This window comes from Fistularia commersonii, chromosome 5 (genome assembly GCF_037954325.1).
Source record: "Fistularia commersonii isolate RoL2024-O1a breed Wild chromosome 5, RoL_Fcom_v1.0, whole genome shotgun sequence".
Classification (NCBI taxonomy): Eukaryota; Metazoa; Chordata; class Actinopteri; order Syngnathiformes; family Fistulariidae; genus Fistularia; species Fistularia commersonii.
In genome coordinates this window covers 985001-1010437 of record NC_141288.1, presented here as the reverse complement: position 1 = coordinate 1010437, position 25437 = coordinate 985001, and the positions used below count along the sequence as shown (strand labels likewise).

The 25437-nt window shown below is 48.7% G+C and overlaps 1 protein-coding gene across 1 annotated transcript in view; it reads left to right on the top strand.

Moving 5' to 3' along the window:
* cacna2d1a (calcium channel, voltage-dependent, alpha 2/delta subunit 1a) overlaps positions 1–25437 on the top strand; it is a 90499-nt gene that overhangs the window by 31067 nt on the left and 33995 nt on the right. The window contains exons 4-6 of the mRNA XM_086146293.1: positions 9400–9459; positions 14350–14385; positions 15664–15787. Coding sequence (XP_086002419.1) covers positions 9400–9459; positions 14350–14385; positions 15664–15787 — 220 coding nt within the window. The remainder of the gene's footprint in view (positions 1–9399; positions 9460–14349; positions 14386–15663; positions 15788–25437) is intronic.

Sequence of the window (25437 nt, the reverse complement as noted above, 5' to 3'; positions counted from 1 at the left end):
AGGTGGCACCAGGAGTCCAAGTCAAGCAAGAGGCGTCAGAGTGGACACAGGGGGACCTACAGGGTGCTGACCATGATGCTGAGCAAGGAGTTGAAGAGGACAGATAGGAAGCACACCTGGTTACACGCTGGTGAGGAGAGCATACCGGAAACCAGTCCAGTGGGAATCTGTAGCCTCTGCACCTGAACTCACGTCTCTTGTATCCTCATTCGTTTGCGTTGAAATACACCATTTTATTTCCCTCCTCCGCCTTCCTCTCCCTCTTTCTCAAACCTCCTCACTTCCTCCTCATTCTCTGTCGCTCTTCATTCCCATCTCCCGGCCCTGTGTGTGTGTGTGTGTGTGTGTGTGTGTGTGTGTGTGTGTGTGTGTGTGTGTGTCGGAAGGTGAACGTCTCTTTGCTTCTGCTTTTCCTCTTTCATATACGTCTTACCAATGTGGCCCGTCTAACATCTCAACGTCCTGTTTGCCGTTGGTTATCTGTCTGGCGGTTTGATGCCGTCTGCATGCCCAAGTGTCCTCGAGGTGGAAGATCTAGACGCTGCGCTACCCTTGAAACTCATCAGTCATGTAGACATCTGGATGGAAAGCAACTGGAAGGTAAAGTTCTCCCCCTCCAGTGGAACCGTACGTTCTGCAAAAGCGTGAAACTTGTAGAAATCCAGGTGATTCCATCTGGCCGAGGTCGTGCAGAATGATCTGCAGATGGTTTCTCCTCTCCGGGGTCGGACCAGAGAGACCAGCAGTGTTTGTCAGACGTCTTCCGTGTCTTCCGACCATTTCGATCTGCATCGTCTTCCCGGGTTGGTCTTCCTGCGTTGCGTGGGAGATTGCGATTGTGCGGAGGCCGTTCTTCTGACTCCACTTTTGGAGGCCGATCACCTCTCTGGTACCTGGACCTCTTTCCCCCTTTCTTTGTGGAGTCTCCATGTTGCGTGGGCTTCCTCCGGGTTCTCCGGGTTCCTCCCGCAGTCCAGACACACTCAGGAGGTTCACTACATTGTCCAAATGTGTGATTGAGGTGGAGAACGATGGTGTGTCTCCACCATCTTCCCTTGACGGGCCAGTCCAGGGTGAACTCCTTCATAAAGCATCTATTTTTGCCCTTTTCACACAAAGCAAGACGCCGACCTGAAGCGTCCAAGCCTGTAAGAGCGTCGATGAAATCACGACAGCTGAGCAGATGAAACACGGATAAGCATTTGTGAAATAGCGAGCACTTTGACACCTCACTGAACTCACTCTGAACAGAGTTATTTATCTCCAGCCACATTCGTCCTTCCTGCCCCTTAAAGTGTTTTACTCCACCTTTCCTTTGACACCGCAAATAGCGAGCCGTAACATCTGACCGCCGGGCCGAATGCGCCGCCAGACGCCGCCCTGGTGGACCAGAGGAGATGCCGCTGATGATCCTCGCTCTCGGTTGCCAAGGGTTGCCGAGAAACCCCAACCCCGACCGAGGGAGTGCCTGCAGATGCGATTGCTAAGCGACCTGCAGATAAATGTGATATGAGAGTGAGAAACAAAAGCTGGACGACTACAAGTTCTGTGTGTGTGTGTGTGTGTGTGTGTGTGTGTGTGTGTGTGTGTGGTGTTTGAATATTGATTAGCGACGGTTATTTCGGGCCTGGGATGGCATGAATGCTCTGGCAGCGGTCCGGCGGGCTCCTGGCTGCGCACCAGTGCTTGAACTGCAAGCGATGGCCCTTTTTGAAAAACAAAAACAACAGTTGTTTTCCAACCTTGCCCCCTCCAAACTCACCCTCTCGCTCTCGGTCGTCGTCCGAAATTGCTCTCGGGGCGACCGCTCACTGATGGGAACCGCATTTTTGTCATTTCCAGCAGCTGTTGTTGCCGGTGATGGAGAAGCAGAGCCATAATTGCTGCGCTGTGTGTGTGTGTGTGTGTGTGTGTAAAGATATTGAACGCGATATTTCGAGCCCCCGTGTCGCCGCCGCCGCCGCCGCCTGGGAGCTCTCGCTCCTCGCACGACACAAACCCAAGGATGCTGTGTGTTACCATGGCGCCGGTCTCCTAGCAATGTGGGCATCATATACACCTTCCTCATGCCACCCAAAATGAATCACTTCTTGTACGATATTTTTTTTCTCTCTCTGTTCGACAAGAAAACAGAGTTGTGGAGCAGGAGGTTCCCCGAGTGGAGCCCCTGGAAGTGTCGTGGAGTGGAGCGTAATTACAGGAGAGTCAGTGATCCGGAGTGTCTGGGAGTGTGTTATTAAACTGACACCGGGTGAGTCATTAGACGCCGCCATTAGAGCCTTAATCATCGGCTACACACTCGCATAAAACCGCAAACGCACGCGCAAACACGTCGCCCGCGGCGAGTAAAGACGTCCTGGATTAAAAAATAAGCAAACACCCAGAGCCGATGATGGACGCGCCGGCGCCGGCCTCGTCGTGAGTGATAGTTTATCCGGGCCGCGGCGAGGAGACTCTCAGGCGAGGATTAAATCCACGCCCAGCGTTCGTCGCCAGTAGAAATGGAAAGTCGTGTCATTCGTTCTTTCTCACATCCGGACAACGTGGGGTCTCCGCTGAACCTGCAGGGCTGAGGAACTCAAATACACAGCCGGACAAAATTCAAAACTGGGACAAAGTTGCAGGTCAACATGAAAAAAATCTTCTTCCTGATAAAACAATGAACCTTTTGGATCCAAACATGTTTTGCTTTAAAATTGAATAGATATTCAAATTATCATTACAATATATTCAAATTAAAAAACACATCAATGGCAGTCATTTCTTAAATAAAAATGAAACAAAAATCCTACACCTCTTTTTATTTATAATTGTTATGTTTTACTTGAAACTGGCACAACAATTTCCTTCGGGATAAAATAAATTCTTATTCTTTTTATTTGCAGTCTTTTGAATTAAATTTCAGCGGCGACCTTTTTCCGAAGGCTAATAATTAATGTAAAAATAAAATGACAATAATAAACCAATTAACTAATAATGATCAATGAACGTGAATCCATTCAAAGAGCTAAAAAAGAAAAAAACGTGCACATCCGCTGCCCAGTTGGTAACAGGTGCTGGATCCAAAACATCAAGTTAGCAGAATTTGAAAAATTCCGCACACCAAAAGAAGAACATGAGGGGGGAAATTTGTCAAATAAATCGTTTTTTTTTTCGTAGAGCACTTTTGGTGTGCGGATTTTTTTCAAACTCTACTCGTGAAAACACTCGAGCTCATGTCTTGGAGAAGCAAGAAAAAGTGCATCTACTCTGATCTTCTGCCTTTCTTTTTGCCATTTTTGGGAAGGCTAGCACGGTGCTAGCAGTGTTAGCATAAGGTGGCTACGATTCATATCATTAGATTGCGGGCCAGAGTTTGATGCATTTTCTCCGAGGGCCACGTCAGATGAATAGTTGCAACATGTTACGTTAACAGTAGAAATGTAACCTCATGTAAAATAAGTGTAAGTCATCTTCAATAACTCTGAATTTACGACCCATTCAAATCCAAAAGGCCACCTGCGCGTTCCCGTCTTTCTTGAAACAGCCTTCCACCTGCATCAGCTTGTCTCTTCCTGGACATTTAGCTAGCATTTGTATTTCTATTTTAAACTCTGCGATCGAACGGCGGGTCACGCGTCGGCGCGAATTTTGGGAAATGTAGTTTCTGGGAAACGCATGCCTTCAATCAGACCTTTTAAGAAGTTCTGTCCGGTCTTGAGTTTAACACGTGATCTACAGGATCCGCCGGAAAAATCCCGTTGAGATGAGAAACCTCTTTTTTTCATTGGCCCAAAGCCCGTAACCCAAATCTAAAACCATCATGTAAAATTTCAAAGTGCTTAATGACATAAGTGAGCGAGCTTCCAGTCCTTCTGCAGCATCTTCTCCACAGAAGGTGCAGGATGAACCTTCTGTGGACCACCGAGGTGCTAATGTAGGCAGCAATCGGAGTAACGGCTTATTTATGAAAGTAGATCTCCACCTACCGTGGTTGTAGTTCATCTAAGTCGAGTTCCTCGAAGACCAATGTGATTCCTCTGCCATCCCATAATCGTAATGACCTCATTCATGCCTGGAGACTGAAACACCTGCAGAAGTTCTGTTTGCATCTTGTGCTTCTTAGCATTTCTGCAGATACTTTAAAAGAATGGAGACACTGCGGTTTACTTTATTGTCCATGTGGCAAGCTGTGCTTCTGTGTGTGTGTGTGTGTGTGTGTGTGTGTGTGTGTGTGTGTGTGTGTGTGTGTGTGCGAGCATATTTCCTACAAACTCACCCGAATCGTTAATATTTGATATCTAGTGTTGCAGAAAATGTGGAATCAGTGTGATGGAGTGCGTCTGATTTCCGGTACGAGTGACTCATTATTCTCCACTTCCTGGAGTGTGTGTGTGTGTGTGTGTGTGTGTGTGTGTGTGTGTGTGTGTGTGTGTGTGTGTGTGTGTGTGTGTGTGTGTGTGTGTGTGTGTGTTTGTGGGGTTGTGATTGTGTGTGGCATTTCTTTCTTCAGCTCAGCTGTCACACTGTGTGTGTGTGTGTGTGTGTGTGTGTGTGTGTGTGTGTGTGTGTGTGGCTCCAGCTTTCTGTTTGTCAGCTTTATTTTCCTACATGACACACATTTGCACGCAGAGATGGTTCCTCTCCTCCCCATCACACACTCTATCACGGACATTAGTGGTCATTTAATCAACGACAAGTCCAATTATAGCAAATTCATTCATTCCTTTTCTGTTTCTAGTTTTTACAGACAGAGTTTCTCGGCGCGGCCGGAACGAGGAGGGGATGCAGTTCGGCGGCCACAAGTTCTGGTCTGCTTTTTGCAGATGATCTGGTTCTTCATCGGTCCAAGACCGCAGCCGAACGGTAGCGGGAGGAGCTCGGAGTCCGGTCGGGGTTTCGTGATCTGAGAGGACGTTTGGACGTTTTTATTATTTGAGCGTCGTGGAAGCGGGAGAGAGGTCAGAGGTCGCGGTTATTTAGGAGCAGACCAAGGCGGTGGCTCCAGGCCGTTCCTGAGGAGGTTCCTCAGGAGGTTGTGGAGGACGGCGGCCGGGTTTCTGCGCTCCTTCGCCGTTTCTTCTGGTTCCCCTTGCGTGGCGGCGCTGATGGCCTCGGCCTGCTGGAGAATCCGATGAACTTAGTCTTGCTCGCATTCAGCTTCAGGAAGGAGGCTTTCAGGAGGCGTGTGTGTGCGTGTATGTGTGTGTGTGTGTGTATGTGTGTGTGTGTGTGTGTGTGTGTGTGTGTGTGTTTACAGTATTTCTGCAGAGCTACCATATCTGCACAGTTGGGCACAGCTGGAATTTGTGTATGTGTGTGTACGCACAGTATATCTGCAGAGCTACCATATCTGCACAGCTGGGTTGTGTGTGTGTGTGTGTGTGTGAGTGAGTGTGTGTGACCAGCTGGCACACAGACACCATCCTCTGAGGAAACACCAGACGTTCCACCTGCCGAGGAGATCCCAGTCGCTCCTCACGAGCTCCTTTGCACAGAATCGCTTGTTTCCTGTCCGGCACGCCAGTGTGTACATGTGTGTGTGTGTGTGTGTGTGTGTGTGTGTGTGTGTGTGTGTGGGCACTTCCTGCACACCACTCTTGTTTTCCTTTCCTGCGTTCATCTGCCGCCGGAGTGTGTGTGTGGATGCAAACATCTCCCCTCCTCCTCCTGGTTCCCCAGAGCAGCAGAGATCTGACTCAAGTGTTGCCAGTCACAACAGCAGCTGCTCATGTTTCTGCCGCGTGCCTCCCCACACATCAGCGAGGCGGCAGGTGTGTGTGTGTGTGTGTGTGTGTGTGTGTGTGTGTGTGTGTGTGTGTGTGTGTGTGTGTGTGTGTGTGTGTGTGTGTGTTTGCTTGATGACCAGTTGTGAGGGATTTTGGGATCCTGGACTAGAAATTGGGTTTATTTTGACATTAGCCTGGATGCTGCAGGGCTGCAGCAGGTCGGGATCCGTATTGTTTGAACGGGACCTTCGTTCTCCACCTGCTCACCTGGTTCTGAAGTTCACGAGTCTTTAACGAGTCTGTGATCTGGTGCTCTCGGACCGAAACCTGAATTTCATTTTGGCGTATTCTAAACCGCTGATGCTGGAAAGCCATGTTTTTAGACCAGTGGCTTTGGGCTGATCCCTTCTGGGGCCACCACAGCCAATCATCTGCCTCCATCTAACCCTCGGCCAATCATCTGCTTCTATCTAACCCTCGGCCAATCATCTGCTTCTATCTAACCCTCAGCCAATCATCTACCTCCATCTAACTCTCAGCCAATCATCTACCTCCATCTAACCCTCGGCCAATCATCTGCCTCCATCTTACCCTCGGCCAATCATCTGCCTCCATCTTACCCTCGGCCAATCATCTGCCTCCATCTTACCCTCGGCCAATCATCTGCCTCCATCTTACCCTCGGCCAATCATCTGCCTCCATCTTACCCTCGGCCAATCATCCGCTTCCATCTAACTCTCGGCCAATCATCTGCTTCCATCTTACCCTCAGCCAATCATCTGCCTCCATCTAACCGTCTCCTCTCTCACACCAGCTCACTTCCTGTCCCCTCTCCTTCCAACCATGATCCTCCTCTGTGGTTTTCCTCTTCACCTCCAACCTCAGCATCCAGGATCCTCTCCATCCATCCTCTGTCCAAATCTCCAAACCATCTTCAGAACATCTACCACGTTGTGCTCCTCTGATGGACTCCTTCCCGATCCTCTCCGTCCTCCTCACTACCAAAGAAGAACCTCCAACATCTTCATCTCTGCCTTCCATCTCACCTCAGTGTCTCACCTCCATCTTCTCATCCAAGGTCTCACTCCCACATCGACCTCAGTGGTTTCATCTCTCTTCTCCACCATCCGTTACGGCTCCATTTGAACAAACGTGTGTGTGTGTGTGTGTGTGTGTGTGTGTGTGTGTGGTGACCTATGACTGTCCAGCTGCAGGATAAACTCCGCCTCTCGTCCAATCACAGGCGAGGTGGACTCCAGTGTTGAAGAGAACGATTGAATGGATGAATATAATATTAAATGATTGCTCAATCTTTTAAAGTTGTAACACACACACACACACACACACACACACACACACACCAAATGGGTACAAATGGTTTGATCGTCTTTGGTTTGAACCTTCTGCTCTTTAATTATGGCTGCAGCTTTTATCTCCACGGCGCCGGCCAAATTTATTTGGCACTTGTTGAAGCAAAGAAAACTTTTTAATATATTTTCTCATTTTTATTCTCCCCCCCCTCCCAACATCAATTAAACACATACTCGAAAGATGCCGGAGTTTCTTTTCCATCACGTATTTCTGATGGATCAGCGTTCTGCTGGCTCCGCACCGTTTGTGAGGCTCTCAAAGTGGACGCGATAAATACATCATAATGAACCTGCCGGCTGGAAGGCCGAATGCAAAACGAAGATTGACATCACGTCTGCTTTTATTCTGCAGTCCTGGTTGCGATTTGATGTCAAAGATGAGCTGTTTGCGTCTATTTGTTTGCCTCAAGATGAACGGAGCCTTCCGGAAGATGTGTTGTCGGGGTGAAGATGTGAGCGTGTGAACAGTTGAGTGTAGCCCGGCGATTGATTTGTCCGCTGTGAACCTCGCCTCTCGGCCAATAACAGCGAGGGATGGCCTCCAAGCCCCCCCCCCCCCCAAATGCAAAAGCGGTGTAGATAATGAGCCGCACTGGCAAAGTAAAAAGCATACGACAGGGTGCCAAGAGAGGTTCGATATGATAGAGTGGCGCAGGACATGTATGCTTGTTGTGAGACAGTGGTGAGGTGTGCTGTAGGTGTAACAGAGAAGTTCAAGGTGGAGGTGGGGCTTCATCAGGAGCAGCTCTGAGCATCTTCTAGCTTGCAGTGGTGATGGACAGGCTGACAGATGAGGTTAGCCAAGAATCTCCACAGACAACGATGTTTGCAAATGTGATTGTGATCTGTAGTGAGAGCAGAGAGGTGGAGGTATGCTCTGGAAAGGAGAGGAATGAAGGTTAGTTGCAGCCAGACAGAATATATGTGTGTGAATTAGAGGAACTCCGGTGGAACGGTTTGGCTACAGGGAGTGGAGATCAAGAAGTTGGAGGATTTCAAGTACCTGGGGTCAACAGTCCAGAGCAGCGGAGAGTGTGGAAAAGAGGTAAAGAAATGGGTTCAAGTGGGTTGGAATGGGTGGAGAAAAGGTAGATAGAAGCCATGCTGTATGCTCTCCAAACAGTGAGGATATGAAGTTAGTTGGTGTGGGAGGGGAGGATACAGATGGAGAAGGTTGATTCGCTGTATCGACCCCTGGAGCGAAAAGCCAAAAGCAAAAGTAGAAGACTGGCTAAGTGAATAAAAAATTGAGACATGATTTAAAATGTTCGCCGCCATCTTTATTTATCTTGATATCCAAGCACGAGGTTGATCCGAGGGAGTGTCTTCTCTATCTCCACGGCGCCATTGATCAGGCGATTTCACTTTTTCTCTCTTTCCTCATCCAATTTCATAAACGAGTTTAGTCCTACGCCTCGGCGAGGGTTCTTGTCTTTCCGTAGCGCTGGAAACCTCGTTGCGCCACATGGAGGAGGAGGAGCCCCTATTCTTGTGGGAAATTAATCGCACAGACCAGGTTTGGGTTACAAACGGGAACCATTATAAACCCATTAACCTCGTCATTAGAGCCAGACATGGGAAATGTCAGAAAAAAGGGATTGTCTAATTATAACGTGATTGCTACAGCTAGTTTCGATTAGCGGCTCCTTGATGAGGGGAAATGAGGCATCGGTCGCAGGCGTTTGGGTTCGACTCGGGGGAAATGTTGTGATTTCGCCGGCGACTCGGATGTTTTCTTCATTTTAGTTGTTTCATCGTCATGAAGGACATGGATGTTCTACACTTCTATTGGGATGCTAAAGTCAAGCCAGATCACAGCAGGTCTTGAGCACCCTCTTAAATGTAGAGGATCTGCAGAAACCCATCGTCCCTCGGACGAACCCCGGCCCGGCGTGGGCGACCGGACGGCGGGGAATGAGATCTCAAATGATCTGCTGATGCCGATACCAGGAGCGCTAACGGCTGCATGCTAACCGCTCGTATGATCCAACAATAGCTAAAGAAATAACAACGGGAGATGCCGCAGGAGATGAAGCCACGCCCCCTGGGAACCTGACCAATGAGAGTCCGGGGGAGAAGATCTGAGGATGTCTATCGCGCATTGATGAAGGGAAATGAGTGCAGGAGAAGAAGGAGCGAGATGCATCATTGGATATCCCTCAGCAGAGGGAGCCTCTGGTAGCATCACGAGGCGCTAGGCTAATGCTAACTACAGGCTTTCTGCAAGGGGAAGCTTTTAAGCCTATTCTTAAACAAAGAGCGCGACGGTTGCATTTGTACATTTGCGCATGTGTACTAAAACACCTCTTTCTCCCTCTCAGAGGCTGGCGATGGAGGCAGAAAAACTGCAGATGTATCACGTGTGGAGGGACGACAGCGAGGTGAGTTTCATCCACATCGACGGCATTACATGCGGATCACCAGGTGCCGTGAACTCCAGGAGATGATCCAGAGTGATCATCGGGATCAGATGGATGATCCCTCAGATAATCCCGTTGACCGGGCATCGTGGTGGTACTGGGGTTAGCTCTTCCACCTCACCAGAAGGTCCCTGGCTGGATTCCTTCCTGTTTGGAGTCTCCATGCTGTCTGCGTGGGGTTCCTCCAGGTTCTCCGAGTTCCTCCCACGCAGGAGGTCCACTGGTGAATGAAAAGGCGAATCCCACTTCAGATCCCCGGTTCGGTTCCCGCGCTCGTCTCAACCTGTCGAAGGGTTGTTGCGCGAGACGCCGACCCCCTTAACTGCTCCCCAGACACCTCTAAGTAGCTACCAACCGTTCAGGGTTCATCCACGATGGGTTAAATGCAGAAAGGAATCTCCCACGAGGGAATAATAAAGTCTAATGAATGGTTGTGTGTCTCTATGCAGCCCTGTGATGCATCCAGGGTTTGACAAGAAATGAATGTACCGCGAGGTATCTGAGGAATAGGGGATGCGATATTCAAGACACGCATGTGCACTCGAAGAGAAAGTACAAGTAACTACATGAGAAATATTATTTTCTTCAATCACTTACTTTCACAACTCTGGAACTTCTTTTTTTTCATGAAGCTCTGGCCTTTTCGTAGTAAATGCAGATCGCAGATTCCTTTTCCCGCTCAGCAGCGTGGAGGCGACCCGGGGCGACTGGCAAACGCTAACAAGTGACAAATCATATCCTTTGTACGTTTTACGGCGGCGGGGGTTCGGAAAAAAACCCACCGTACCATTTAGCCTATTAGCTTTAAAAGGCTCCTCGGCATCGTACGCCAAATCTGCGATGAGCATTTTCCATTATGAGTTTTGCCCATTTTTCATCTTGTTGGAATTCACTCGGACGAGGATGGCATTGATGGATTGATAAGACTTTGGGGACTTTCTTCTGGAGCTAGCTAACCTCCGCACACCTATGAACGCTGTCGCTCTTCGGTGCAAAAGAAAATAGATGTGCAGTTTTGGTGCCTTGCGGATGAGAGAAGTAATTGAGAAGGATGTGAGTCGTCTTTTGGAGAATACTGCACGCACCCACGTCCGTTATGTCAGCGGTATATTTTTATGATCCTGTCAGAAGATCCAAAAATGCGACTCCAAAAAAACCCAAATGTCCTTCATCCTGTCCGATCAGTACCTTTCAAAATCAAATCATGTGCTAATCAAACCATCGGGACCAACTGGGGCGTCTTCTGTCTGCCTGTCCGAGCGTCCTCGGGCAAGGCCGGAACCCCAAGTTGCTACCTTGCTACCTCGCCATCGCACTTTGAGCCGCCAACTGAGCCACAGCGTTTGAGTGGTTGATTACAACTCGGTCTTGCTATCCGATCAGAAAGAGGACTTCGGTCCCGTGCAAATGTAACCAGAACTGCGGTGTAACTTCACACCCTCTTGGACGGGCCTGGGGGTTTTGTAAGTACAGTGCAGAAGAGTGGGTAACAGTCACCCGCTGAACGCACCTTCGAAGGAACCCATGTTCTTGTTCTGTAACTTGTTGTTTCTGTGCTCGCCTGCCCAGTGGTGGAACTCAAGAACATGTTCTCCTTGTCTGTGTGCGCCTCACCATGGTGCATGTTTATCAGTTTCTCAGATATTTCAGCGGTTTTCATTTGACACTGTTGTTGGAAACCACAGTTTAGCTTGTTCCAATCAATACTGGCTCACTTCCTGTCATCTTTGGCCACCTGCTCTGTCATCAGAGGAGCTCTGTTGTCTTTCATTTGGCTTCTTTCTTCTTGTTATTCAGATTCTCATCACGTGTCTTTCTCTGTTCTTACTTCCCGGTCCAGCTTTGCCAGAGAGTCAGATTGTCTCCTGAGCCTCCTTCGATTACCGGCCTTCAAACCTGCTTTGATTTCCGCCCTTCCTTTTGTCCGTTAGACCAACAGGCTGTCGCACGCCGCCTGCATGTTCTTGTCCTGTTTGAAGCTGGGCCGCGTTATCTAATCACTTCTTTTAAAACAAGATGCCCGGCCGCCCGTCCGCCACTGAATCCAGCGTCGTTCCCATTCCAGCCCAGAGACAAACTCCTAGGGGACGCCTCCTGATAGAATGTGCTCGGATCGCCTCACCGAGGAGGCGTCCAGGCGGCTTACGGCCCGGAGCTTCCTCATCCGGTCCCTTCAGGACGGCCGAGCTTCTCGCCCTATCCCGAAAATCTGGAGTCCTGCATAAGGGAAACATCCTGTGGGAGAGACTCATTTTGTATCCCCAAGATCAGGGGTGTCAAATTCTTTTTCACCGAGGGCCACATCAGCAGAAGAGCCACATGAGACGGTAACAGGGTAAATGTAACTAAATGTAAGCTCATGTAAAAATAAAAGGAACTACTCCTTAACGTTAAATAACACTGAATGTCTTTCCCATTCAAATCCAAAATGGTACACAGGCATTCCCATCTTTCCTGAAACAGCCTTCCTTCGGCATCAACTCCTCAATTCCAATTGTTGACAATGGCATTGATGTGGATACACTGGGATCTAACTTTGCTGGCAGTGTGATCGGCACGAATTTGGGGAAATGTAGTTTCTGGTCAAGTCACGTGTGAGACTGAGCCTTTTAAAGACAGTGAGACCATTCAAGATGTTCTCGCGGGCCACAGAAAATGACTCGGCGGGCCACATTTGGCCCGCGGGCCTCGAGTTTGACACGTAGCCTAGATCAAGATTCCGCTTCAATCCCAATTTCCTTCATGATGAACCACACCTTCTCCATGCAGATGCTTCTGGCGTGCCTCCTTCTGTGACCGCATGGAAACCGATTTCGACGGGAGGTTTTCCGCTCCGTCTGGAAGCAAACCCTAGTCTGATGTTCTCAGCAGTTAAAAGGAGAAACCCAGTCGTGTTTCCCATTTATCATCCCTTCTTCCCTTCATCCTCTCACACGTTCACATCCCTCGCACACATCGGCTTCCGCCCCCCCGGAGGGTGTGATTGTGCGACGGCAGTGCGATCCTCGCTTCTTAAAGTGGGTCTGTAACATAATGTGACACGGAGCATCGTGGGACCGTCTCTTCTCGTCTTCTCGTCTCCGCTCTCCCTGGTCGGCGTACGTGCCAGACTCCGTCTCCGCAAATTAACATGCCAGAGTCCTCGTGTCCGGAGTAAAGGTTCTGGGATGTTATGAACCAAATGTAAATGTGTGTAATGAGCTAACAGCAAGGCGATTGAGCGGTTGCAGCGGCAGCAGAAGTCTCGGGACTACTTGCCGGCCGGAGGCAGGCGGTGGCGGTCGGCAAACCAGCCCCACGGCTCCTGGGCATCCTAGTTTCGGCGGCGGGGCTCGTCGGCACGTCGCCGGCTTGTACGCTGACAGGACGCCCGCGGCGCGAGAGCAAATCAGCGGCACCCGTTATAATAATGCTACTGCACTGCCCTGAAACCGAGGGGATGCTGGAATTTGGACACTAAATGGCAAATATGAAATACTTGTTATTGTTTCGGAGGTTAGCGCTGCCTCTCTGTGGCCTCACCGTGCGGAGTCTCCTTGTTCTCGCTGTGGGGTTCCTCAGGGTTCTTCGGTTTCCTTCCACAGCTGGAAAAAGCATGCCGGAGGTTCAGCGGAGATCCCACATTGTCCAAACAGCGCTGGCGTTGTGGGCGGTTCTAGGTTACCACAGCTTCTTATGCCAGTGGCCGAGTTGATTGGCAGAAACTAAATGGAAGGACGTTGTTGTGCTAACGGGTCGTCGTAAGGTGAAGAAAAAGGTACAACGTTTTACTCGGATTGGACAAACCTTGTGAATGTGAAACAAAGGAGTGAAACCTGTTGGTTCACATGGACTGAGGCTCAGGTAGAGGTGACCGGGACTTGGCTCTGGTGGTGGGACCGTTTCCACAAAGATGCCTTTGTCGACTCCTCTGGAACCATCTGCCCTCTCTGGACAGAATGTGCACATTGCCGTCTTCCAAGGAATGGCCCTTGTTCTCTGGGTGGAGGTTTACTGCCGAGGTGGCGCAACGTCTTCAAGTGAAGAAATACAAGTCCAGTTGACAAGACGGTTTCGACGAGAATTCCCCGTGACCCGGCAGACCTGAGAACCTCCCAGAACGTAGAGGGTGAATGGTTGTTTGCCCGAGGCGGTAATGAGGTCACTGTTGTTTCTCCGTTTGGCTCGAGTGGCCTGACAGTGAGTGAACGTCCGCGAGTCTTTACGACGCGTGACCGAGAAGGTGAAGGGTTGTAGGATGTGATCAACCGGTTTGCGGTCCAGGATGTGGGACGCAATACAGATAAGCGACGAAGGAATGATGTATCTGACCCTTGATATCTCGGAGTCTCACCACAGGACAACCTTCTCTTGACCCTTTGCACTTGCAAGGCACTATGATGGATCTACAATCACTACAGTTCAAGGCCAGATGATCCAATATAGCAGATTTCCCCTATTTTCTCTTGCTGATAGTGCATTCATTATTTATTGATGAACAGCTTTCTAACGCGATCAGGCTGGAACTTTAGAGGCTACGTCTAATTTTGCAGCATAGGCACCTTTCAGCGCGGCTCCCAGGGCACGTCCTCGTTCCCCCGGTGAGTCGTTCCCATTTCAGGCGCTACGTGACACGCTTTTTTTTTTTCTTTTTCTTTCGCTTTAATTCAAAGGTTTGAAATTACAACATCGCTCATGTGGCTTGTTGCCATTAGCTTCCTCCCGGGGGGTTCAAGCCACAGGAGTACGACAGCACAGTGACCCACCCTTCACTTTTACCTCGTCGCAACCCCAGAAATAGCAGTTTGACGAGGGATCTTTGTGGGATTGATGATTTTTCCGCTCTCATCTTCTTCTCTTTGTCTTCTCCAGGCCGACAAAATCGATTACTACAACGCCAAAGACGACGTAAGTACGCCCGCCGTCGCAGCGCCCGGAGATTCATCCACAGGAATGAATAGTGTGGCGGAAACGGGGAATAAGTTCTCGGTTCTCCGTTCAGGGGATCCTTCAGGATTAGTGGCTTTTCAAGTTGTATCCTGTTGTGGGGGAACACTTCAGTGCACTCGTGATACTGAGAGGTTCCTCCCGGCCTCAGACATCATCTGTCTGCTCTGATAAACAGGGATCAGCCTCCGGTTCCTCCCCGCCGTCCCGACGGGAACGAGCGAACGCTCCCCGAGCGCACGAATGTCACTCCGTATTTGACTGACAGCGACCGCCACCCCCTTCCGCCTCCGTCTCTAGATGTCTCCGTCCATGTTCCTCTACCTTCAGTAAAACCACAGGAATAAATCTTGCCGTTCAACCTAAAAATACCTCAACTGATGAGTCCACGTTTGCCGCAAACCGTTATCTGACACCTGGCAGCGAGAAGGTCCCTTCCTGCGTGGAGTCTCCAGGATCTCCCCATATCTGCACCAGGTTCCTCTCACAGTCCAAGGAGGTTCGGTGGAGACCCCATGCTGGTTGCAGGTCTCCACATGTGTCCCTGTGATGGACTGGTTTGCGGTCCAGGGCGGACTTGGTCGCCTCTAGGAGTGCAGGACCAGTGCTATTGATAAGGAATGAATGAATGAATGGATGGATGGAGACTCCCCTGCTTCTTCTCCACAGTGAATCCACCTCCTCCATCTAACCCTTTTCTCTGGATCCTCCTCTCTCACGACGTCCATCCATCTTCTCTTTGGTCCAATGCCGGCGTCCGACTACCAATATATCCACTCTCCCTCCTCTGTCCATGACCCAACCATCTCAGACCTTCTCTCCAAAACATCTAACATGTGCCGTCCCTCTGATGGACTCATTCTTGGTCACTCCTGGACCCAACATCTCCATCTCTGACCTCCAGCTCTGCCTCCTGTCTTCAGGTCCTTGTCAGTGTTTGTAGATCATCTCACCACCGTCTCCTCCACCTTCCCTTTCCTTCTGGCTGATGTTCTTGTATGTCTTGGTACCCCTGACACTTTTCTCCACCCATTCCAACCTGCTTGAACCCACCTCTTCACCTCCTGGTCACTCCCAACAAGCTCCTCCACGTCTCCAGCTCTGCCTCCTGCCTTTTGGTCATTATCACTGTTTTTAGATCGCACATTCCTTCGAATCCATTCCTGAAAGGAATCCAGAAGTTAAAGTTTTCACTGAAATGATAATCACCGTAATCGTCCTTTTTTTGTTTCCCCGCAGCTCAACCAGACGGAGAAAACCAACAGATACGTCCCCGAGGATTTCAAAGTGGATCTGGACTTCAAAAGGCTGGTGTCCTACAACACCACGGCGGTCCACATCCCCACAGACATCTACGAGGGCTGTGAGTTCAGGCTCTCCGATACCGTCTGGATTTACTTTTTGGAGCGTCTGTGCTCTTTTTCTTTTTGCTGTAATTAATACTGTTACGTCTCCGGGGCGGCGGCGGCGGCGGCGGGAGGGTCGGGGGGTTCGGGGGTCTGTTTGTGGGTCAGTCGGACGCCGCGGCGTTTTGAAATCCGACAACGCGATTCGCCGTTTAATTTGCGTGAAATCTACTTCCCCCCCTCCCTTCGGGGCGAATTCCCATCCCCCGATCCTTTACGTTTCATCCGGTAAAGATATTTAATCCCGTCGCTTTTTTCTACCCTGCTGTAATGCTAATGACGAAGCGATAGCGTGTCGGCTCGCCGGAGTCCAAATTGACCGACGTTAGTCCTCGACTCCGAGCGGCGCTGCTTAATTCCACCGAGCCGCGGCCCCCCAGCGCGGCTGCAGACTGTTTTATGAATTTTTTTTTTTGACAAACAAGAGCATATTAAAAGAGCGGAACAGCAATATCCACTGCATAATGTGATGGGCTGGAAGCGAGGGATGCAAAAGGGTTCCGCGCGAATGTTCTCGACGGTTATTATGTGTTATCACAAGCACGGGTCCTCCTGTAGTTCTGTGGAAACCTATGAGAGGACCTTCACCTTCTCCGAAGTCCTGCTGCAGGGCTTTTTTGAGGACCGGATCCATCACTAGGCCTCCTACGGGGACGTCGCCCTCTCCCTCGCAGAAGAAGTTGGTAGCGGGTGGTTGATGTTCTGGAGGTGGAGTCACACCGAGATGGTGTGGACGTGGACAGAGGAGGGCGGGTGGAGGTCCCTGGGGTTGGAGGAGGTCAGATGGAGGCAGATGATCGGCTGCCGAAGGCGCCGGAGAAGAAACGTCGTCAGGACGGTTTGAAGCCAGCGGCGTTATTATTACTGTTCACATGATTATTTTCTTCTCAACGTTGCTAATGAGTGGAAGCGTCCTCGCAGCGAAGATCTGCCAGATCTCCTCCTGGTGTCCAACCAGACGAGGGCTCCGCGTTCTGACGGGATCGATGCGTCGGACGGAACGGCGGCGACTTCGGCGTATTCGCGTTACATAAGCGTGGCAGAGACGGACGGGCGAGTGCACGAGAGTGGGCGTGCGCACGGAGAACACGCTCGTGGCCCGGGGGTTCTCAGCGTCTGTTTGTAGGACACCCATGAGTCCGATTCAAGGGCAGACACACGAACTGAGCACACACACACATTTATTTATATATATGTGTGTGTGTGTGTGTGTGTGTGTGTGTGGGGATGCATTGATGCTCATGCATGGTCTCCTCACGTCTGCATTGGTTCCTCCAGCTGTGCAAAAAATATGCTTTATCGGGGAACCTCCATCTTCCAGACGTTTGAACGTCTCCATTGGATGGTTCACGCCGGAGCGACCGCTCAGATGTTTCCATCGGCGATCCTGCGATGGATCCAGGATGAACCGAGCCTCTCGCCGGGCGGCGGTAGATAATGAAGGGATGAATAATGGATGAGCGAGTGATTGGCAGAGCCTGACGTCTCCTCGCTCCCAGACGAAGCGAGATGTAGATCTCATCGATCCAAGTCCGGGATCCCGGGATCCGTTCCGTCCTCCCGACCGGGTTCGGACGCACCGAGAAGGTCAGGTCGGCGTATCTCCACTTCCTCGGTATCGACCCGGTGGCGTTGGCTATCCGTTTCCGTAATGATCTTCACGCCGGCTCCTCTAAACACCGTCTCGTGCAGCCACTTTCTCCAAGTCGGACTCTTCACGTCATGAGCGACGGCCTCAGGATCCGTCGCCGCCGAACGGCTTCACGCACTCGTTCAGATGAAAGGGGAGATGAACGGAGTGATTCACGAGGACGGTCCTGCAACCTCCGCAGTGTTTGGCCTTGGAGGCGCGAAAGGACGCCTGAATCGATGAGTGAACGGTTGTGTATTTACTGAAGGTGTGAACGATAGTGTGACTGACGTTTTTCGTATCAGAAACCGGTTTCATGCATGAAAATGTTTCCGTGTTGGAGGCGCCGGGGCTCAAACCATAAAAACCCTTGTCAGTTTATTTAATTTAACACTCATTCGCCGTTTAGCGCAAATAATGCATAGCGGGTGCGGAGCTTGTGGATCTTCTGCTGCGAGGAACCCGTAGCATCGGTAGGAATCTCGATACAGGCGGTCGTCACCAAGCGATCCACCGTCGGGCGATTTGGATGTTAAGCCAAACACCGATTCTTCCGTACAGTATTTGAATACATATGTTTGTACCGTAATATTTAGATTTGCGATACAATACAATCGGATGTGTCCAGGTTGCACCGCCAGGTGTATTTTAGGTCGAGTCGTACCCACTCACAGCTCCGCTAATATTATCGCAAAGCCCGTTGTAACTCCGAGTCGTGGTTAACCGAGTACGTCGGGACGTGAGGATCCCCTGTATTTTCTTTTAAATGCAGCTTCCTTTTCGCTGCGACGCTTCATCCTTTGCTCGTTTCCTCCCGAAAAAGCTCTCCGGCGACTTTTATTTCCGGATCATTTTTTCACGGGCTAGCTAGCGTTAGCCGATGTGTGAATCGGCGCGACGGGCTTTTAAGCGTCGGCAGGAAGGCGAAGGCGGAAACGGTTGTTTTTCAAAATGAGATCCAGAAGGTCGAATGGAAACTTTTGTACCAAGACGGATTTTCTTTGCGGACTCCTGGTTGAAGTGGCTTGAATGAGAAGGTGAATGTTGTCGGTCTCCAGGAGAAACCTGCTGAATAACCTGTAAAGACCCGAGAAGAACCATTAAGAACGTCTCTCTTAATTTTTCTTCCGTGAAAAAAAAACAAAAAAAAAACGAACGCCCACATGAGCGGATTATTCCTGTTCGTCCCTGAAGTGGACGCGGGATTGTGCTTGGATTATTAAATTATTAATCAAATTAAAAATAAAAAAATTAAATTAAAAAACCCGACACGGCTGGATGGCCAAGAACCTCGCGTGTCAGCCAGTGAATGAAGCGTAATAAAAAGAAGTGCGTGTGCGTGTGTGCGTGCGTGTGTGTGTGTGTGTGTGTGTGTGTGTGTGTGTGTGTGTGTGTGTGTGTGTGTGTGTGTGTGTGTGTGTGTGTGTGTGTGTCCACGCCGCAGCTCTTTGAAGGACATTTGTACTGGCAGCTTTTGTCTGCGAACCTAATTGAACCTCATGTCATTCTAATCGAATTCAATTTAATTTAATTCCACTGGAAACAATTAAATTTGGCGTCTCTTCGCTGCAAATACGTCTGAATGTCAGGAAACAGACCTTTGGACGCACGCGGGAGACGATGGAGGATCATCTCAATGTGGAAATGAACATCACTCATTACACGTGCACTGCAGCTTCAAGTGGAGGGTTTGATGTTTGACCTGCACCGATGTGACGTCACTGAGCGTCTCCTGGATCAGTGTTTCCCAACCTTTTTTGAGCCACGGCACATATTTTACATTCGAAAAATCACCTGGCACGCCACCAAATAAATATGTCAAAAACATTGTTTAACAAATTAGAATGAAACCGTAGTCTTAATATACTTAGTGTGACATCTAATATATCTAATATCTGTAGATTCGTCAAGTTGCAATGCAAATTTCTCACTGATGTGCACTTTTTTCAAGACACGTCATCAATATGTCTGAAAATGGTATTATTTGAGAAAACCCCATTTTCTTTATCATCGCCAGAGCCGAGCATTTCTTCTCCAATGATTTTGCCGGCAGTTTGTATTAATGTTTGGCTGTTTGGATTTAGAGACCAGTTCAAAAACTTTATAGCAGCTTTCACTGCTTTCTCACTCGTCTTGGTAGTTTTCAACAACGCTGCCTGTTTGTTTACGCAGATACAAGTACTTTTTATTTTAAAAATGCATCACGCAAAGAGTCACTAATCACTGTGGTACACAGACGCACAGGTTAATTCACTACCCGTTGCCATGGAATGGACACGCTGCCCACATAGACATAGGAAGACACATTCTTTGCGTAGGATAAATCATTTTCGGACCAATCAGGTGAAAGTGGGCATCTTTCCACGGCACACTGGTTGGGAAACACTGTCCTAGATATCGGTACCAGCACCATTCGTTTTCTATGCGAGGGGTCCCCGGACCCGGTACCGATACACTTTATTATCCTGCAAAATGATTGAAATTGCCTAATTTTGCCTGATCTAAACATCTGCATCTATCACAGGGGCACACATGGAGACTTACAAGCATTCGCTTATTCATTCACGCGTGGTGGAGAAACGAGTGTTCACGCTCACGTCCGTGTGTCAAATACAGATATTCACCCATTCATGTAGAGACACGGTAGACCCTGGGATTACCAACGCCCCCGATCACAAAGAAATCCAAGTTTTCGATCAGATGTCGAGTCGAGCTACGATCAAAACAAGACGCACGAACGCGCAAACAAACAAGCTCACCCGTGTTGCGGCGTTGTAGCTTAGCGGCGTGTGAATTAGCCTCATGGTGGCTCCCAAAAGGACCTGGTGATGGCGGTGTTAAGAGGAAGATAAGAATTGCCGTGGATCTGAAGATGGAAATAGTAGCTTAGAGTAGTAAGAGCGGTGTTGGTGTTCCGGATCTCGCCGAGCAGTGCGACACGGCCAACCGGACCGTCCGTACCATCCTGAAGGGCAGAGAAGCGCTAAAGGCGGCCGACGTGGCTAAAGCGGGGACGACGCTAACGAAGGAAAGCGATTGTTAGTTTGGATTAATGGAAGGCGGCTCGCTGGAGATAGCATTAGCATTAGCATTAGCGAGGGACTCTGAAGGCTTTTGCAGATTCGTCGAGGAAATGTCGAGTACAAGTGTGGCAAGAAGAGAAAGAGCAGCAGGAATTAAGGTTAGCGTTAATTACTTTCTGAGTTTTTGCCACAAATAAAGCTAGAAAAAGGTTTCAATAGAGCGCAGTATTGGATTGGGGGAGAACATGGAGACTCCACCCAGAAAGGGGGGGGGGGGATCCGAGCGAGAACCTTCCGGGTTCCTCAGTGAAACACGTCCTGGTGTCGACGTGAGGGCGGAAGCCAATCTGAAGATTAAAAATGCTCCTCTTGAAGTGATGAGATGGACGTCACCTCTTTGCATCTGCTGGATTAATAAATCCCCCGTCACATCAACGGCTGCTGCGTGAATGCCGCTGGAGCCGGACGGAACTGTCGGCGTTGCCATGGCAATGTCTGTCCCTGAGTGTGTGTGTGTGTGTGTGTTCGCGTGTGTGTGTGTGTGTACACATACACACACACACAAAAACACACTTTTGGACACACCCTAGTGCAGAGGACAGTCTTTCACCTGATTAGTGTACTCCGTCTGGGACACACACACACACACACACACACACACACACACACACACACACACACACAATTTGATGACTTTCTCTCCTTTCCCACTTGTGGCTTTTTTTTTGTTTGTTTTTCTTTAACATCTCTTCACCTCCATCCTTCTTCCCTTCGTTCCTCTTCTCTGCCACCTCCTCTCCGTCTCCTCAGTCCAGCCATCATCAGTCTCTCTTCCATCTCACACACACACACACACACACACACACACACACGCATCCTGCAGGGTGGAGTTTCTTCTCCCCAGTGTGGGTGGTCAAAGAAAAAAGGGATTCATTATCCCAGTTTGTGGGCGGACGCTCAGATAGCAGCGCATCATGTGTTACCATGTGTACCAAGAAACACTCGCTGAGTGTGTGTGTGTGTGTGTGTGTGTGTGTGTGTGTGTCACATCGCATGCACCTACGTGCGCCTCTCCTCGTTCATTAGACAGATGGCGACGAGAGCAGAGCGCCGCGGCCTCGGCGGGAGACGGGAGGCCCGTCTGATGCCCGTTTGCGTCAACGCTGCGTGGCACCTGTCAGCCCGAGACGTGCGCGCCGCCTGACGCGCCCAGATACTGCCACTCCGTGTGTGTGTTCGTGTTAAAGTCACGTTCCCCCAGGCAAAGCTCGCGGCGAAGAAAATGATTTTTTTTTTCCCCCTCGACTCGATACGCGTCCCGTTTCATTTGCAACGGCGGCTGCGAAGAAGGGAGGAATCGTCATCAACCTCCTTCTCCCTCTCCTGCTTCCCGTCGTTCCTCCCCTCGCCCTCATGGCCGCGTCCTTGCAGGAAGTTGGATTTATTCCCAGCGCGTTCTAATCAGCTAATTGGGATTGGCGTTTGGAAAACGTTGTCTTTTTAATCCTCTTATAGCCGTCTGATTTATTTATTTTTTTTATTTTACATTTGAAGGAATGACAGGAGTACCTGCACACACCTGTCCTCCTCCAGAGGCAGGAAGCAGGCAGAGACATCAATGCAGCAGCACCAGACTCTGCACACACACACACACACACACACCACGCATACTGTCAATAATGTACAATGTACATTCTCTACATATGCACTGTACATATTGTTTGTGTGTGTATATATATGCATGACACATACTGTCTATATATAAACAATTTACATTATATATACAATTTACATTATATATATATACAATTTACATTATATATATATTTACATATATACAATTTACATTATATATATAAAATGTATTATATGTATTACATATGTATTACATATGTATTACATATATACATTAAATGTATTATATACATTATATATATACACTGTATATTGCTTTGAGTGTGTGTATGTGTGTCTCTCTCTCTCTCTCTCTCTCTCTCTATATATATATATATATATATATATACACTACAAATACTGTCAGTATACTGCATATACACAATACATTCTGTATATATGCACTGTACATATTGTGTGTGTGTGTATGTATATTTATATATTTGCACCACACATAATTTCTATATATACACTATACACAATGAACATTCTGTATATATACATTTAATAGAGTGTTTGTGTGTATATATACCCTATTTATACACAATGTACATTCTGTATGTATAAGCTGTACATAGTTGTGTGTGTGTGTGTGTATATATATATATATACCCTATTTATACAAGTGTATATATGCACTATACATATTGGATGTGTGTGCGTATATATATATGTATATATACATGTATATAATGTACATAGACATACATACTGTGTACATATGCACTGTACACACTGTATATAAAAACTACATACTGTTTATATACACTATACATATTGTGTGTAGAAATACAGTATATACACAATGCACATACTGTATATATACACCGTTCATATTGTATATGTCCATATACATCTTATACATTCATGTACATTGTATACACCCTGTATATATACACTGTACTATTTATACATATATACACACACATATATATATACACTATATATACATATAAAGTGTACATGCTGGTTAGATACACTCTCAGTACTTGTTATATATGCTCTACGCACATTATATATACACTATGCATACAGTTTAAGTACACTACATAATGTGTGTGTGTGTTTGTGTGTTGTGTGTGTGTTTGCATATATATATATATATACTGTGCACACTGTGTTTACACATTGTACATCCTGTATATATGCTTTAAATGCTGTGTATATACACTGTATACCTACACATGTGCACCCCATACACATCCATGGCGTGAGTTATATACATGGTGTATACATCAATCTACATACCCCAACACACACACCCCTCCTGGACATTATACACACTCCGTGTATGATATATATATTCAGACGTTTGTTTATCTCTGCAGTATTTCTCTGAGTGCTTTGCTCACGACTCAACGTTGTTTTTATGTATCGCATGGATTGGACGTCACTCAAAGTCCATACGTGAAATCTTTGCAATCCAGCAGTCCGAGCAGCGGCTGGCGATCAATAACACGTAACGGTTTGTGAAACCGATCGATCGACCACGTGCACACATGCGCTCCACCAATCGCCCTCCAAATATGGAGGCTTCGCACCAATAGGAATCTGCTCGCTTTACCTCGCTTTACCGTCACTTCAAAGATGGGGTAACTTGAGGTGTGTGTATGTGTGTGTGTGTGTGTGTGTGTGTGTGTGTGTGTGTGTGTGTGCGTGCAACCATCCACGTCTCCTCATCTGTTCTTACTGGCTTGAGCTGTTTAATAAAGAGCTCCATGTCTCCTCAGATCCCCTCAGGGAGTTTTCACACATACTCATTACAAGTCCACTCAGCCGCTATTAAAACCACACTTCTGTATCCTCACACACTTCACCTGTCAGATTCTCACCAGGCACTGCTGATGACCGGCACACACACACACACACACACACACACACACACACACACACACACACACGATCATGATCCACTGCATGAACCTTTCTTTGCTCTAAATTTTCATCTGTTTTATCTCTGTCCAACCGTGTGGAGTCTCCATGTTCTCCAGTGTCTGCGTGGGTTCCTGCAGGTTCTCCGGGTTCCTCCACAGTCCAAAAGCGTGTAGGAGGTTCTTTCAGGACACAAGTTCTTGAGTGTTTGCTTATTAGTTGTGATTACATTGTTCTCCGACTGCGTATTTAACATACGTTGATTGAGTGGAGACCTTCTCAGCATGGTTCTACTTCTGGGACGTGGAGGAGATACAGTCTGTACCTCGTTGGTCCAAACGTGTTTGTGAGGGACCTCTAGGATCGTGGGTCGGCCCAGTCCTTCGAAAGCTGTTTTTTCTCATCACTCGTTTCCCCTCCTCTCTCTGGGAGGAGTACAAAGTGCGGGGATGTCGGGCGACCGTGAAGAAGATTGGCCTCTTCTGCTTCTTCCATAAACACACTTGAGTAGTCAGCTAACTGGGTGGAGGTGCAACTGACTGCAGCTCTTCACAGCAAAGCTCTCAAGTTCTGCTGGACTTGATGTTCTGTTGTAGGAATGTGTTGACTTTGGCTGAATGGAAGGTTTTCTGAGATGTCCTCTGGTAGCAGGAGTTGTATGCTCCTGAAGCTCTTCGTAGGCCGTCCCGCTGGTCACGTCAGTCGCCTCTCTCTCTTCCCCTCTTTTAATCTCATCTCTTCCCCTCTCTCATCACGACGTGAGATCTCTTTAATCTTGTTTTCTCCACTCATCGAATTCCGCGACATCGCCCATCAGTCCGAGCGAAGGCGGGACTCGAGCTTTGGGCGTTTCTCCGAGACGCTGACCTCACCTTGCTTTCTACTCAGAGGTCAGATGGTTGGAGGTGAAGCGCGATGGATGCGACTAAACGCATTTTCATTTCATTTTCACCACGGAGTCCCGGAGTGATCCAAAGACACGCCGCCCTACAGACAGTCGGAGCTGTGATTGGTCCCGACGTCAGATGGAAGACCTCAGAATGATGCTTTCTTACATCGTGGTGGGAAGCAAGAAGGTCCCTGGTTTCATTCCGTCCTATGTGGAGTCTCTATGTTCTCCCGGTGTCAGCATGGGGTTCCTCCCGTTTCCTCCCACAGTCCAGAAACGTGGAGGAGGTCCATTGAAGACCTTAAACGAGAAGGCGAATGGTTGAGATGGACCCAGGGTGAACCCGCCTCGCCCGATGACGGATCCCCCACATCCCTTTGAGATGGTCCATCAGACACAAAAAGAAAACACTCAGTGAGAATGGACACACACACACACACACACACTCTTTCCTCCATGTACTCACACCTCAGCCGGTCGTTTGATGGTTGACCAGAGATCCCGTTGTGGCAGCTGGAG